The sequence below is a fragment of the Rana temporaria genome, chromosome 9 (assembly GCF_905171775.1).
Source record: "Rana temporaria chromosome 9, aRanTem1.1, whole genome shotgun sequence".
NCBI classification, from domain to species: domain Eukaryota; kingdom Metazoa; phylum Chordata; class Amphibia; order Anura; family Ranidae; genus Rana; species Rana temporaria.
This window is the reverse complement of record NC_053497.1, coordinates 49,930,822-49,946,739: the sequence shown is the minus strand read 5'-3', so window position 1 is coordinate 49,946,739 and position 15,918 is coordinate 49,930,822. Positions and strand designations below refer to the sequence as shown.

General features: G+C 43.3%; 2 protein-coding genes across 8 annotated transcripts in view; one reads left to right on the top strand and one right to left on the bottom strand.

Moving 5' to 3' along the window:
* LOC120913464 (zinc finger protein 184-like) overlaps positions 1 to 15,918 on the bottom strand; it is a 51,621-nt gene that overhangs the window by 22,818 nt on the left and 12,885 nt on the right. The window lies entirely within an intron of this gene.
* Positions 1 to 15,918, top strand: part of LOC120913467 (zinc finger protein 135-like) — a 60,674-nt gene that overhangs the window by 38,994 nt on the left and 5,762 nt on the right. For 2 of the 7 annotated variants that reach the window (XM_040323417.1, XM_040323415.1), the window contains 5 exons: positions 5,108 to 5,287; positions 7,749 to 7,857; positions 8,680 to 8,784; positions 12,276 to 12,368; positions 15,536 to 15,688. In XM_040323417.1, the coding sequence (XP_040179351.1) occupies positions 5,108 to 5,287; positions 7,749 to 7,857; positions 8,680 to 8,784; positions 12,276 to 12,368; positions 15,536 to 15,688 (640 nt within the window). Of the gene's footprint in view, positions 1 to 2,964; positions 3,089 to 5,107; positions 5,288 to 7,748; positions 7,955 to 8,679; positions 8,785 to 12,275; positions 12,369 to 15,535; positions 15,689 to 15,918 lie in introns of those variants that run through there. The other 5 variants (XM_040323422.1, XM_040323423.1, XM_040323418.1 and 2 more) reach the window with 4 other exon arrangements.

Below are 15,918 nucleotides of genomic sequence, written 5' to 3'. Positions count from 1 at the left end.
GTGATAAAGGGGCGGAGCAAGCAGAAAGTTTAGTTGTTATGATCACGTGTAAGAATAAAATAATAAACATAAAATCCTCTAAGGGGAGGAAACAGATGTCATTGTAAGGAGCCTGACATATGTTCCTAAATAATCCGTGTGCCCCTCCCCCTCCACCCCCTCGCTTTCTTTTCTTCTCCCCGCAGCCAATGCTATTATAATGCCTTTCCCCTCGCTCCTCGGCTTGCTTATTGGCTAATAGGACTGGATGGGGGGTGGGGGCGTCCTGCAAGAACCAGGCTTGTTGCCCAGCAACCAGCACACAGGCAGAGGGAGGAAGAGCAGCCTGCTGGAAGACAGACCGGCATCATAGGAGCTTGCTGCAGGTGAGAGGGGATTGGAGCAGGCACTTGCCATTCAACCTGTGGAGCCGCCCCTTTAAGCCAGCAGAACAAATCACATGGGACAGCTGCTGGAGAAGGGGAAGAAGTGATTGGCTTTTAAAGGGGGGGCTGGTGGGGCATGCCCAGTGAGTGTGGCAACGTAGTAGCCAGAGGACCAACTGCTAGATCGGTGCCACCAACAGTAAGAAAGCCCCATGGATGTGTCATGATTAACCAGGTATTTACGAATAGGGAAAGGGGTTCTGCACACAGGTTTATTATACACTTTTAGGGCTGATTCGCTCCTCAATGCATTCTGGACGTGCTTTTACATGCATTTCCACACGTTCTTGATGCATTTTCAATGCGTTCCAGTGCATTTTTCTCTCCTTTATTTTGGCACTTGCAAAATCTCAGGACCGTGTGTATTTGTGGTGCGTTCCTGTGCATTTCTATAGGTTTTGCTGCATTCCAGGCGCGTTCCATACAGAGCGGGACCTGACTGGAGCGGGACCTGACTGGAGCGGGACCTGACTGGAGCGGAACTGACTGCAGCGGTTTTCGGTCAAATTTTCCAAGCTGTCAAAAACTCCAACAACGTCCCCTCCAGTTTATTTAAACCTTCAGTAATTGGAGATTTTGACGACTTGCTGTTTGGAAACAACACCGGCAACTTAAAGTGGAGGTTCACCCTTTAAAAAAAATTCTGACATCACACGGAGTCGCGCCATCCTACCGACAGAATGCCGGTGTTTTATTTTTTTTTTTTTCTCAGCCCATACCTCTTAATCCCGATTTTCACCTCACGGCAATCCCGCGGGAGTGGGTGTTCCCAAGCACTGCCTGTGATTGACAGGCTTCCGAACGGCGCATACTGCGCGTCACAGGTTGCCGACAGAACCCGAACGTCGGTGCGCAGGCGCCGTATAGAGCCGCACCGACGTTCGGTTTTTTTCGGCAACCTGTGACGCGCAGTATGCGCCGTTCAGAAGCCTGTCAATCACAGGCAGTGCTTGGGAACGCCCACTCCCGCGGGATTGCCGTGAGGTGAAAATCGGGATTAAGAGGTATGTGCTGAGAGAAAAAAAAAAAAAAAACACTGTCAGTAGGATGGCGCGACTCCGTGTGATGTCAGAATTTTTTTTGAGGGTGAACCTCCACTTTAATGCAGTCCACTACAGGAAGATATAGCTGTTTTGACCGCACAGCGGCCAACGAGGACAAAGTTGTCACCGCTGTAAAGGGCGGCCATTTTGTTGGCTAGTATTGGGGCGGAGTAACACTCTCCGCTCATAATATTGTGCACCGGACTGTATTCAGTTGCCGGTGTTGTGTCCAAACAGCAATTCTTCAAAATCTCCAATTACTGATGGTTTAACCACTTCAATACCAGGCACTTTCGCCCCTTCCTGCCCAGGACAATTTTCAGCGCTGTCGCATTTTGAATGACAATTGCGTGGTCATACTACACTGTACCCAAAATAAATTTTTTGTTTTCTTCCCACAAATAGAGCTTTCTTTTGGTGGTATTTGATCAACACTGGGCTTTTTTTTTTTTGCCAAACAAACTAAAAAAGACCAAAATGCTTGAAAAAAAAAAAAAGTTTTTCTCAGTTTCTGTCATAAAATGTTATTTTCCCCTTCACTGACGGGCACTGATGAGTTGGCACTAAGGAGGAGGCACTGATATGTAGAATTGATGAGCACTGATATGCAGCACTGATGCGCACCAATTGGCGGCTGTGACAGGCGGTACTCATGTGCAGCATTGATGAGATACTGATAGATTACTGACAGGTGTTACTGCAGGGCACTGATTGGCACTGTGGTGGGCACTGGGAAACTTTATTGTTGTGTTTATTGCTGGGCGGTGATTGGCACAACTGATGGGGCTGTGCTGATAAGCAATGTCCTGATTATCAGCACAGACCCCCCCCCCTTACAGGGAGAGCCACCAATTGGCTCTCCCTGTCAGCGCGAACCGAGGAATGCCGTTTACCGGCACTTCCTGGTTCACGCAATGATTAGCTGTGATTGATTAGCTGTGATTAGCTGTGACAGAGGCTTCTTATCACAATCGGAGCTGTGGGGTGTCAAACTGGCCTGCACAGAGTCCTGACCTCAACCCGATAGAACACCTTTGGGATGAATTAGAGTGGAGACTGCGAGCCAGGCCTCTCGTCCAACAAATGCGCTTCTGGAAGAATGATCAAACATTCCCATAGACACACTCCTAAGCCTTGTGGACAGCCTTCCCAGAAGTTGAAGCTGTTATAGCTGCAAACGGTGGGCCAACTCAATATTGAACCCTACGGACTAAGACTGGGATGCCATTAAAGTTCATGTGCGTGTAAAGGAAGCGCCCCAATACTTTTGTACAATGTAGTGTACATCCACATCCTCTTTTGGCACAAGTGTTAGTAGAATACAGTATATTACTGGGTTGTCTGCTAAATAACTTAAAGTGGAACTTTAGTCAGAAAATGAAGTCCTGCTAGATGACTTCATGCTGGACCCTTTTGCAGGTATAGTTTTGTAAAACATTAAAAATAAATGTCTATACTGTTTAGAAATCCAGTAATACACTGTCTCCCTCTGCTTTCCCATTTTAGGCCTTTTATGGCACTGTTGAGTTTGGAGAGGCCAATCAACTGACAGCCTTAAAGCGGAATTAAACTCTCCTATCCTTTACAGCCAATGAAACTGCTTGATCTGCAACTGCCATGGTATTGCACATGTGATCAGTTATGACACCAGACATTTGATGGTTTGACAGTTTTTGGTTGAGGACACATTCCAGGATTGTAACTATTTTTTGAAACTATTAAATCAATGGGTTTAGTTCTGCTTTTATGATTTACTGCTGTTCAGAGGCTCTGGGCTTCAGGAAATTGTCAGTTTACAGCAAGAAATAAATCTAGCACAATGCTGAAGGCAATTAACAGCACACTCTAATCGTGGTAGTATAATTATTAATGTGGAATGTACAGTTGGTATCAAAAATAATGAAATTGTGTTGCTTTGCAGCCTGAAATTAAGAGAAGTGCAACTTATAACAGCCAAGTGAAAGAATACCAAACATGTCAGAAAAAAGATCAAAAACAGAATCACTGAGTTGGAAAAAGGATCACCCTCTCCTAAAAATGACTTGTAAACTTAATTGGGTTGTAGCTAATTGCCTTCTCAATAGGACACAGAGCCATTTGACTTTCAACTGTGATCAGCTGTGGCCATTTTGATTAGCTCAGCATGAAAAGAGCTTTCCTGGAGCATTTCAGTCCCTTGTAGTGCAACGGAAGCAAACAATCAATTATGGGTGGCAATGCACTGTCAGCAGATCTTCGGGGTAACGTTATAGACAAGCACAAGTCAGGAGATGGATATAAAAAAAATATTTAAAGGCTTTATCAATGCCTAGTACAGTGAAGTCTATTCAGTGGCGTAGCGTGGGTTGTCAGCACCCAGGGCAAGGCAAGTTATTTGAACCCCCCTAACCTGCAGACTTACTTAGAACAAGAAAAATTGGGTCGTGGGACTTTAAATGGGGCATGGACGGGTTTGTAAAACTGTTAAGGATATCAACAGTAAATGATCTATCACAGTCCCATCAAGGGAAATCTATGTGGTCAGAAGAAATTGCTTAGTGATCAATCCAAAGAAGAAATTGAAGGAGTCAAATGTAAACTTTATAATGTAATATGTATCATAATACATAATACAGAGATCATGCATACAAAGGCATAATACATGTAGTCATAATAACATTGATATAATAAATATTCAAAATCCAGGACATGACCATTAAAAGCAATCACAATAAATTGACATATAGATACAGTAGACATGATTATCCAATAAAATTGGTAGATGAAAAAACACATAATTGGGCAAGCTTAATCTTGGCATCCCTGAGCATGGACTTGACGCGTTTCTTGGCGTTTAAAGCCAGTCATCAGGAGTGGGGTGCATAGCTATTATCTAGAGAGAAAAAGGGGGGGGGGGAAGGATAAACATACAGGTGAATAGGTGCAATCTGCGTGATTGAATCATGGTAGCGGCATAAGCGAGTTTGGTTGTATGGTATATTACCTATATGTTGGGCCCAAAGTGGAATAACCCTTGCGTTCCAAAATATGGAGTGGGATGATGGTCCTGGAATGAGATGTCTCCCCCGGAGTTGAAGCGGGGAAAACTCCCTCTACTGCAGACTTACTTATACGCTCCCAAAGTCCCTTCCAACAATACAATAGTACTGACCAACCTGATTACTGACCATCACACACTACACTGACCAATATACTTTATTAAATGTAACTGAACTTGAGCAGTTCTGTAAAGAGTGGGCAAATATTGCAAAGTCTAGATGTACAAAGTTAGAGACCTATCCCAACAGACTAAAGGCTGGAATTAAAGCAAAAGGTGGGTCAACAAAATTATGACACTAGGGGGTAATCCTTTGTTCTAACTCTTTGATTCTGTTTTTTTTTTCTGACATGTTGGCATGCTATCTTTCACTTGGATGTTATACGTTGCACATTATAAATACAGCTGGATAAAACAAAAATGGTGTCTGCCTTCATTTCAGGCTGCAATGCAACAAAATGTGATTATTTTAAAAGGGGGGGGGGGGGGGTTCTCTTGTATACCAGCTGTATATTTTTTGCTAAAGAACATTATTTATCAAGTTGTTATGGGTAAAGTTCCGCTTTAAGTTTCACAGAGGATCTCTTCCTCTCTTTGTGCAGGATTTTATTGTTGAAGAGTCCCGATGTACATTCAGTATTCGTGCTGTAGAGGTTAAAAGCAACGGGTGTGACTCCACTTCTGGATGTCCGGAGCTCTCCTTTGCTCTCCTGGGAATGGAGCACAAGACTCCGAAGATGATTGCAGAGCTGGCCAACAAAATTGTCCGACTGACTAGGGAGGTGGGAAATTCATTAGTAAAATAAATATATATATATTGTGGTTGATTTACTAAAGCTGGAGAGTGCAAAATCTGGTGCAGCTCTGCAAAGAAACCAATCGGCATCCAGTTTTGTCAAAGCTTATTGGCTACCATGCACAACTGCACCAGATTCTGAGTGCTCCGGTTTGATCAAATTAACCCCATTGTGTGTGTGTGTGTGTGTGTTTACAGTGTATATATTATTTATTTTCTCGATCTACACTCAGTACCCCATAATGAAAAAGTAAAAACAGAATTTTAGAAATGTTTACAAATGTATGAACAAGAAAAACTGAAATATCACATTGGCAGAAGTATCCAGGCCCTTTGCAGCAACACTTGCAATTTTGCTCAGGTGCCTCCCATTTCTCGTAATCGTTGCTGAGATGTTTCTACACCTTGATTGGAGTCCACCAGTCAATTTAATTGATTGGACGTGATTTGGAAAGGCACACACCTCTCTATAAAAGGCCTCACAGCTGACAATGTATATTGTATCAGAACAAAAGCTATGAGGTCACTGAAGGTTTCCAAGAGCACAATGGCCTCCATAATCCTCAAATGAAAGAAGTTTAACACAACCAGAACTTTTCCAAGAGCTGGTCGTCCAGCCAAACTGAGCCTTAGTAATAGAGGTGAGCAAGAATCCAATGGTCACTCTGACTGAGCTCTAGGGCTGGGAAAAAAATCGATTTGAATTGAGTTGGGAGGTCAAATCAATTTAGATTTTGACCAAATCGATTTTTCAGATTTTTTTTCCATAGGACCGGCACTCCGCGGACTAGGCCGAAGCCGCGGCCTCGCCTAAAAAATCCAGCTCGCCGCGATCCTGGGAAAAGGCCGCAAGCTGCGGGCAGGATTTTTTAGACGAGGCTTCGGCCTAGTCCACGGCCTTTTTTTTCAGGATCGGGGCGAGCTGCGGGCCAAGATTTTTTTAGGCGAGCCCGTGGCTTCTGTCTAGTCCGCGGCCTTTTCCCAGGATCGTGGCGGACTAGGCCGAAGTTGCGGCCTCGCCTAAAAACTCCTGCCCACGGCTCTTTAGGACCGGCGCGGCGTCCATCCGATAAAAAAAAAACTCTTCGAATCGTGAATCTTTTTTCTTTTTTTTTATCGCACAGTTTTTTGGGGGGCCAAAATCGCCCAGCTCTACTGAGCTCCAGAGATCCTGTGTGGAGATGGGATAACGTTCCAGAAGGACAATGGTCACTGCAGCCCTCCACCGATCTGGACTTTATGGCATAGTGGCTAGACAGAAGCCTCTCCTCAGTGCAGCAAAACACATGAAATCCCACTTGGAGTTTGCAAAAATGCAGACTGAAGAACAAGATTCTCTGGTCTGATGAAACCTAGATTGGAACTGTTTGGCCTCAATTCTAAACATTATGTCTGGGGGGAACCAGGCACCACTCATCACCTGCTCGATACCATCTCAACAGTGAAGCATGGTGGTGGCAGCATCTTGCTGTTGAGGGGAGGGGGGGTAGCCAGCAGCAGGGACTGGAAGACTGATCGAGGTTGAGGGAAAGCTGAATGGAGAAAACTACAGAGATCTACAGAAAACCTTATCCACAGTTCTTAGGACCTTAGACTTGACCAAAGGTTCACCTTCAAACATGACAACGATCCTAAGCACAAAGCAGACAACACAGGTGTGGCTTAGGGATAACTCTGTAAACGTTCTAGAGCAGGGATCCTCAAACTATGGCCCTCCAGCTGTTGTGGAACTACACATCCCATGAGGCATTGTAAAACTGGCATTCACAGACATGACTAGGCATGATGGGAATTGTAGTTCCTGAACAACTGGAGGGCCATAGTTTTAAGACCCATGTTCTAGAGGGGCCCAGCCAGTGCCCTGACCTAAACCCTATTGAACATCTCTGGAGAGACCTGAAAATGGCTGTCCACCAACAGTCCCCATCCAACCTGACTCAGCTTGAGAGGAGTTGCAAAGAAGAATGGTAGATAATCCCCCAATCCAGGTGTGCAAGGATGGTCACGTCATACCCAAAAAGACCTGAGGTTGTAATTACTGCCAATGGTTCTTTAACAAAGTACTGTACTCAGTAAAAGGGTCAAAATACTTAAGTAGATGTGATATTTCAGTTTTTTCTGTTTAATAAATTCAGACCTTTCTAAAAATTCTGTTTTCATTTGTCATTATGGGGTACTGAGTATAGATTAACGAGAGAAAAAAAAAAGAATTTAAACAACTGTAGTATCAGGCTGCAACACAACAAATTGAAAAAAAGTGAAGGGGGTCTGAATACTTTTATGAATGCACTGTATATTATTTCCTTCTCTACCAGACTCTGGTTGGCAGGGAGCTCAGGGGTCTTTGACTCTTCCACCTTACTAGCAGTTAACAGTTAATGTTGCTTCTTTTTTTCCAAAGTTGCCTTTTCCTATCATAAAATGTTTTATGATCCCCCTTATTTCAGGTGCCTTTAAAGTGTGAGGATGTTGCCGTCTCCATCTCTGAGGATGAAGGGGAATATCTTGAAGGACACTGGGAGCAACCTAAGAAGACCCAAGAGCCTTGTACCTTTGGTGAGAACATTTATCAATCTAACTTCAAAAATTCCAGGGAAAAACATACAGCATCTTCACAGCCTATTATCAAGCAAGCTGCCTTCATCTAGAAATGGTAATTGTGCCTAACCAGCACCTTGAAAGATTTACTTTTTATCATAAATTGCCTCCTGAGAAAACAGCATTTCCCTTCTACCTGGACACTCGTGTGCCTTGAGTCTCTTAGCTGCATATCTGCATTGTAATGCATTGCTCCCTCAAAGCCTCGTACACACGATCAGTTTTCCCGACGGGAAAACTGTGAGGAGAGCTTTTGGCCGGGAATCCCGGCCGCGTGTATGCTCCTCGCAGTTTTTCCGACGGGAAAGATTCCCAAAAATTGGCGTTGTTTTTTGGCAGTTTTCCTATGGGGAATTTTTATAATTTTCTTCCCACAAATAGAGCTTTCTTTTGGTGGTATTTGATCTGCGTTTTTTTTTTTACTAAACAAAACTAAAAAAGAACCAGGAAAACTGCGATGGAGCATACACACGGCTGGGGATTCCCGGCCAACCGTGTGTATGCTCCATCGCAGTTTTCCTGGTTCTTTTTTCGTTTTGTTTAGTAAAAAAAAAAAAAACGCAGATCAAATACCACCAAAAGAAAGCTCTATTTGTGGGAAGAAAATTATAAAAATGTAGTTTGGGTACAGTGGAGAGCATGACTGTGCAATTGTCATTCAAAATGTGACGGCGGTGAAAGCTGAAAATTGCCCTGGGCAGGAAGGGGCATAAGTGCCTGGTATTAAAGTGGTTAAGGAAAATATAGTCTGATGTGGCTTTTTCTTTTAATCTATTACAGAACAACCAACAGCTCCAATGCAGCAAAGTACAGAACACAATAACAATTACCCTATCAATCTTTGCATTAAGAAAGAGCCGAAGGAAGAATTTTATCATTCCACTGGTAGGTATTCAATTTGAATCCGTTGCATGGATTATTGCCTTGAAGTGCGCACATCCTGGTTTTAATTCCTACTAATCACACTGTTAACATCCATCTTGTATGTTTTTTCCCATGTTTTTATACATTTTCTCTGTTTTGTATGCCTTTATTTATTTTTTTGGCGCTGTATTTACAGTTCAATCCTTTAGTTTAGTTTCAGACTCCCGCGGGGAGTAGGCGTTCCTGTGAAGAGGGGAACATGATTGACGGCCGGCTATGGTGCGTCACGCGTTCCGAAAATAGCCGAAATAGGACTCGGATCTATACGGCGCCTGCGCAGTCAGCTCCTAGTCTGTGCGCAAGCGCCGTATAGCGCCGTGAAGAGCCGAGTCCTACTCCGGCTATTTTCGGAACGCGTGACGCGCCATAGCCGGCCGTCAATCATGTTCCCCGCGGGAGTCTGAAACTAAACTAAAGGATTAAACTGTAAGTACAGCGCCAAAAAAATAAATAAAGGCATACTGTAGCTGACGCTAGTATGCTGGATGGCATGGTAGAACGTTGTTTTTTAGGGTAAACCTCCGCTTTAACTAGGGAATGAACTGCAATGGAAACTGAAGGGCTCAGATTTGTCCATTGATGGTGCTCCAGACCAGATTAAAGGAAGGACAGTATTCGTCCCACAGTGTTCTTCCTAGGATGGAATTTTCTAGCACTGCAACATGCAAAGTCAACCCAATGTGTGCAGTGGTAGACGCTGTGGAACATTGAATCTCTCGCCTTTAGGAATGTAGAGATTACCATGTCTGATAGGCCTCTGTCCCTCAGGACCTGGGCTTCAGCAGGGCAACTATTAACCTCCCTAGCGGTATGATTATTTCAGATTTTAGGTGCTAAAAGCGGTACCATTATTTTCAAGGAAATTTGGCATTTTACATTGTAGGCCTGTAATTTTTAGGAATAACTCACTTAAATCTGACCAAACAAGAGTCTAGTAGGCATCCCGGGTATGACATTTTTTTAAAAACAAAATTATAATATAATAAATAATTATAACAAATAATAATATAATTATAATAACAATTATTCAATAATGTAATCAACTCAAAATCACTGAAATTTGCTCAGTTGCAGAATTGTCGCTGTCATTACTTTTATTTGTTTATGACGAATTTCCCCACAAATCGCTATCGCACAATTCTGCAAGTGATTATAATTTATTATCGCTCTTTTCTAGCTGCTCTAAAACCATTTTTGACATAAAGGGACACTTTTGGTTGCTATGGACAATCTACAGTTTGCAGGCAGAAAGAACCGTTTTTATTATATAAAAGAACATGTAGGGCACTGGGCAGACCACTAGGGACAAGGGGGGTGTGTTTTTTTTACATACAGTATACTGTAATCTTATAGATTACAGTACTGTATGTAAGCTGTTTGTTTACCTTTTTGAATTTGGCGCCGTTCTCCACCCCCGTGCGTCGTAACATCACAGGGAATGGAGATCGGCGGCACACAGAGGCACTGTGTGAATCGAGCGAGGTCCCGCTCGCTCACACAGCGCGGTGGCTTCGCTGGATCCAGGGACAAGGTAAGTAAACAATGCCTGTGGATTCAGCGAGGCGAGCCCGAATTCGGACTCTGGGTTACCGATCGCAGCTCAAAAATGTAACCCAGAGTCAGACTCGGGAATACCGCCAGGAGGGTTAAAGCCAGTGACTAAGAAGCAGAATGGTGAACTGGCTCCTAGGACAGACGATTCAAATGATCTGGAAGGGCCCATTGACAGTCAGCCAGGAGTCTGAGTATTGCAGAGTGCCATGTCCCCACCTGGGCCATTTTGGTGCAAGGAAGAAGCTGTTGAGTGGGAAAATCATAGATCAGGCTGAATTGACGCCACCTAATCACTGAGGCATCCACTGCGAAGGCTTAAGGATCCTTTGACCTGGCAACAAATCTGTGATGTTTGTTATTAAACCCTGATGCCAGAAGATCCATGTCTGGTGTCCTCCACTTTGAGGGTTGGTTTGGAAAACCTCAGAGTGGAGAGACCATTCCCTAGAGCCAGATGTTGACTACTGAGGAAGTCCACCTGCTTATTGTCCATGTGTGTTTATGGTGAAGGAGGTCAGGGCAGGAAAGTGTTGTAGGTACAGATCCCCAAGGCTCTTATAAGGATTCATCCGAAAAGATGGGGAGCCGCAATGGCTATGATGCGACTAGAACTTGATAGAAGAATCTTAGGAAAAATCAATAGATAAAAAAGGTAAGTTGTCCCTCTAAGTAGGAAGAAGCAATATATCGTCTAAGGATAGCTGCAAAAAAATTAAGGCTTGCTTAAAGTTGGAGGAAGAGTTGTATGGGCATTGTCCCTGTAGCTTCTCTTTTGCCAGTGCCCAATCGCCTGGAAAAAAAGCTTTATATAATCTCTGTGGCTTAAAATCCATGATTAACCACTTGAGATCCGCGCTATAGACGAAATACGTCCGCAGCGCGGCTCTCAAGTGCCAAGTGGCCGTTTAAAAACGGCCTTTATGTGCATTACCCGCGCGCGCCACTGGGTGGCGCGCGGCAGGTAAAAACTGTCCCGACGCATCGCCGAAGACCCGATGCGTGTACCTGGCGGCCGCGATGTCCGCCGGGTACACGCGATCGTCGGTGACACGGCAGGTGACAGCAGGGACGTGGAGCTCTGTGTGTAAACACAGAGCTCCACGTGCTGTCAGAGGAGAGGAGACCGATCTGTGTCTCTTGTACATAGAGACACAGCATCGGTCCCCTCCCCCAGTCACCCCCCTCCCCCCACCCAGTTATAACACACCCAGGCTACACATTTAACCCCTTCCTCACCCCCTAGTGTTAACCCCTTCACTGCCAGTCACATTTATACAGTAATTCGTGCATTTTTATAGCACTGATCGCCGTATAAATGTGAATGGCGCCAAATTTGTGTCAAAAGTGTCCGATACGTCCGCCGCAATATCCCAGTCCCAATAAAAATCGCAGATCGCCGCCATTACTAGTAAAAAAAAAAAAAAAAAACATAATTCTGTTCCCCATTTTGTAGGCGCTATAACTTTTGCGCAAACCAGTCGCTTATTGCGATTTTATTTATTTTTTTTACAAAAATACGTCGAAAAATACGTATCGGCCTTAACTGAGAAAAAAAATAGTTTTTTAAAAAAAAATTGGGATATTTATTATAGCAACAAGTAAAAAAAATATATATTTTTTTTAAATTGTTGCTCTTTTTTTTGTTTATAGCGCAAAAAATAAAAACCGCAGAGGTGATCAAATACCACCAAAAGAAAGCTCTATTTGTGGGGAAAAAAGGACGCCAATTTTGTTTGGGAGCCACGTCGCACGACCGCGCAATTGTCAGTTAAAGCGACGCAGTGCCGGACGCTGAGATTTCGCCTGGGAACGAAGGGGGTTTATGTGCCCAGTAAGCAAGTGGTTAAGAAATACAGTTTGATGTGGATTTGTTTTTTGTTTGTTTTTTTACATTTCAGAACAACCAACAGTGCAGGAAGGTACAGAAAACAACTACCCCATCAATCTCTGCATTAAAGAGGATCCAAGTGAAGAACCTCATCTTTTCACTGGCAAGTATTTACCATTGCCCTGTACACACGACCATGTTTTCCATCGGGATAAACTCGGATGGTTTTTCAGACGGAATTCCGCTCAAGCTGTCTTGCATACACAAGGTCACACCAAATTCCGACCGTCAAGAACACGGTGATGTACAAAACTATGACGAGCTGGGAAAAATCAAGTTCAATGCTTATGAGCATGCGTCGACTTGATTCTGAGCATGCGCGGTTTTTAGTGCGTCGGAATTCCATACAGATGTACAGATTTTCCATAGGAATTTTTTCAGTCGGAAAAATAGAGAATTTGCTCTCTATCTAAGTCCGTTGGAAATTGCGTCAGAAAAAGTCCAATGGGGCATACACACGGTCGGAATATCCGATGAAAAGCTCCCATCTGACTTTTTCCATTGGATATTTCGACCGTGTGTACGCGACATATGAAGTAGAGCTACACAATTAATCGTTAAAGAATCGGATTGTGACCCCCCCCCCCCCCTCAATTGTATGCAGAGTTCTCTGCTCACAGCTGACAGCTGTCTAAAAAAAAAAAGAGGCAGCCTGCCAGGTTTATGACAACATTGCTTAGATGGAGATGAGGAGAAACATTGTAACACTTTGTTTTTTTAGATCAATGGGATGAACTTCGGTCTGTAAAGCCCTTTTCACACGATCGGACCGTTCAGGTACGCCTGTCAGTTTTGACGGCGGACCTGAACGGCCGCTCCATACAGTCCTACGGAGTGTCGGATGTCAGCGGAGACATGTCCGCTGACATCCGGCCCGATCTGCCAAAATTAGACGTATTGCGATACGTCCCCATCCGTCCGTGGCGGATCGGATAAGATCTGATGAAAATGGACATGCTGTCCGTTTTCATCAGATCGCCTGTGTGAAAGGAGCCTAAGTGAAGGAAGTTTAACCACTTGTGTTTATATATATATATATATATATATATATATATATATATATATATATATATAAATAATATCAGAAACCCTAGAGAATAAAATGGCAGTTGTTGCAATATTTTATGTCGCACTGTATTTGCACAGCAGTCTTTCAAACGCACGTTTTTTGGAAAAAAATACACACTTTAATGAATCAATAAAAAACTAAACAGTAAAGTTAGCCCAATTTTTTTTTTTGTATAATGTGAAAGATGATATTGCGCTGCGCGAATCGTGAGAGAATCGTGATCTTTAAAAAAATCGTGATGCTCATTTTGGCCAGACATGCACTTATACTATGAAGTTTACAACGAATAGAGATTGTCCGTATGCATGACTTCATGCTTAGTGATGTGTTGGCTTGCCTTGAAGTACATGGGTCCTGGTTATAAATCTCACCAAGTGGCTGCTTTCACCCAACTTCTATGTTCTTGCCATGTTTTTATGGGTTTACTCCAGCTGCTTGTTGTTTCAACCTTCAACCCAAAAAATATACTTTTATTTCCTCCTTAACTGGCTTACTACGTGCATAGGGCAAGAGTAGGCAACTCTGATACCTAATGTATATCAAGGCAAAACTTTTTTAAATAGAATATAGAGTAGAAGAGTTATGCTCTGTACACGCGATCGGTTCGTCTGATGAAAACGAACCGATGGATTTTTTAATCAGATATCCGATGAAGCTGACTTTCATCAGTCTTGCCTACACACCATCAGTTAAAAATCCGATCGTGTCCAACGCGGTGACATAAAACACAACGACGTGCTGAGAAAAATTAAGTTCAATGCTTCCGAGCATGCTTCGACTTGATTCTGAGCATGCGTGGATTTTTGACCGATGGATTTCCCCACAGACTATCGTTTTTTTCTATCGTTTTTTTTAACCATACGAAAATTTTAAAACCGGTTCTATTTTTTTTTTCACCGATGGGGGGGGGGAACTGATGGGGCCCACACACTATCGGTTTGTCCGATGAAAACGGGCCGATGGCCATTTTCATCGGACAAAACGATCGTGTGTACAGGACATTAGACCAGGGCTGTCTTAATGAGAGAGCACACCTGGGCTCTGCCCAGGGGCCCCAGCTGCCTAGGGGGCGCCTGCACTTTCCCCAAAGCTACTGGTCCTTGAGCCCACACTGCCCCGAAATTGGGGGCCCCATGATGGCTCTGAGAGTGATAGATACACAGGGGAGGCAGTCTGCCTCCTACCTATTTGATGTCTGTTTACCTGCACTGTCATCATTGTAGGGGCCCCAGAGCATTACTTTGCCCAGGGGCCCGTGATGCTATTAAGAAGGCCCTGCATTAGACCTCTTGTCAGTTTTTTCTTTAGCTCTTTTTTGGGATCCAACCAGCATGGAAGCCTAATTAAAAAAAACTATGTATATGTGTCTGTATGTGTATGTGTGTGTGTGTGTGTGTGTGTGTGTGTGTGTGTGATATATGTATACACATATACCACACACACACACACACACACATACCTACATTTTTTTTATTTATTATTAATTGTATTATATTCAACGTTTTAATTACCGTAATATCATGAATTTAAATAAATATGAATTTATTGTCGGCCATTATCGGCACTTTTAGAGCAAGAAAAGCACTAAAGAGTTAGTTAAGGGTACTTATCTAATTTCTATGGGGCTTGTCTTGATGTGGGTATACGGGGTGGATTTAGATTGGAGCTCAAGACAGAGATCCATTGAGATGAATGTATTTTGAGAAAGGGCTGAATTACCTTTGCAGGTACAAGTTCAGGGACTGTAATTTCCCTCCTACTTTGTTTACTGCGGAGTCAATAACCTGGAACAAGCATAGTCCTATCTGGTATTGGGACACCTGATATAAGTTTGTTCTGAGTTGGTGATCTACTAAGTGGCGGAGCCAGGGTAATGATGGCAGCCCAGAGTGCAACCTCAGAAGCAAGCCAACAATGGCGGCCTCCATATATACATTTTGACAGATTTTCTTTAAAGTAAACCTGTCCCAAACGTTAATAACTCAGTCTGACCATGGCTAAATTATCTATAGACCCAACAATGTAGGCAGATCAGATATTACAGAAATCTTAAACCGTATGTCCACCCAATACTTTTTCTTAGTTTTAGATGTCTCCTTTACTGAAAGCAAAACCATTTTGTCCAATAGATCTGTACAATTAATATGGTAAGGGTGAACCATTTCCATGTAAACTGAGAGGTGCACATTTTCTCTTTTTAGATGGGACATCGGCTCTCCTATCTACTGTAAATGTTCACTTACCTTTTGAAGAAGCCCAAAGTGCATCTGGATTCAACTATATTTCCTCGTTTGGTATGAAATCTGAACCCGGTGGAGAGTCCTCTGGTGACACTGAGGACAGTGCGGATGAAGGTAATCATTTACTTGCATTACATGGACATTTTTACATCTGTCATTTCTGATTTTGGCAAAAGGCTCCTGGCATTGCAGAACATTCATGAAAAAAGTAATTTTCTATGCTGTAATCAACTCTACATCCAGTAGACTGAGGACATACTATCAGTGCAGGGTGTCATGGACAGCCATCATCACAACACCGTTCATTTACCATGTAATCATGCAGAGAGGGGGGCTGACATCAT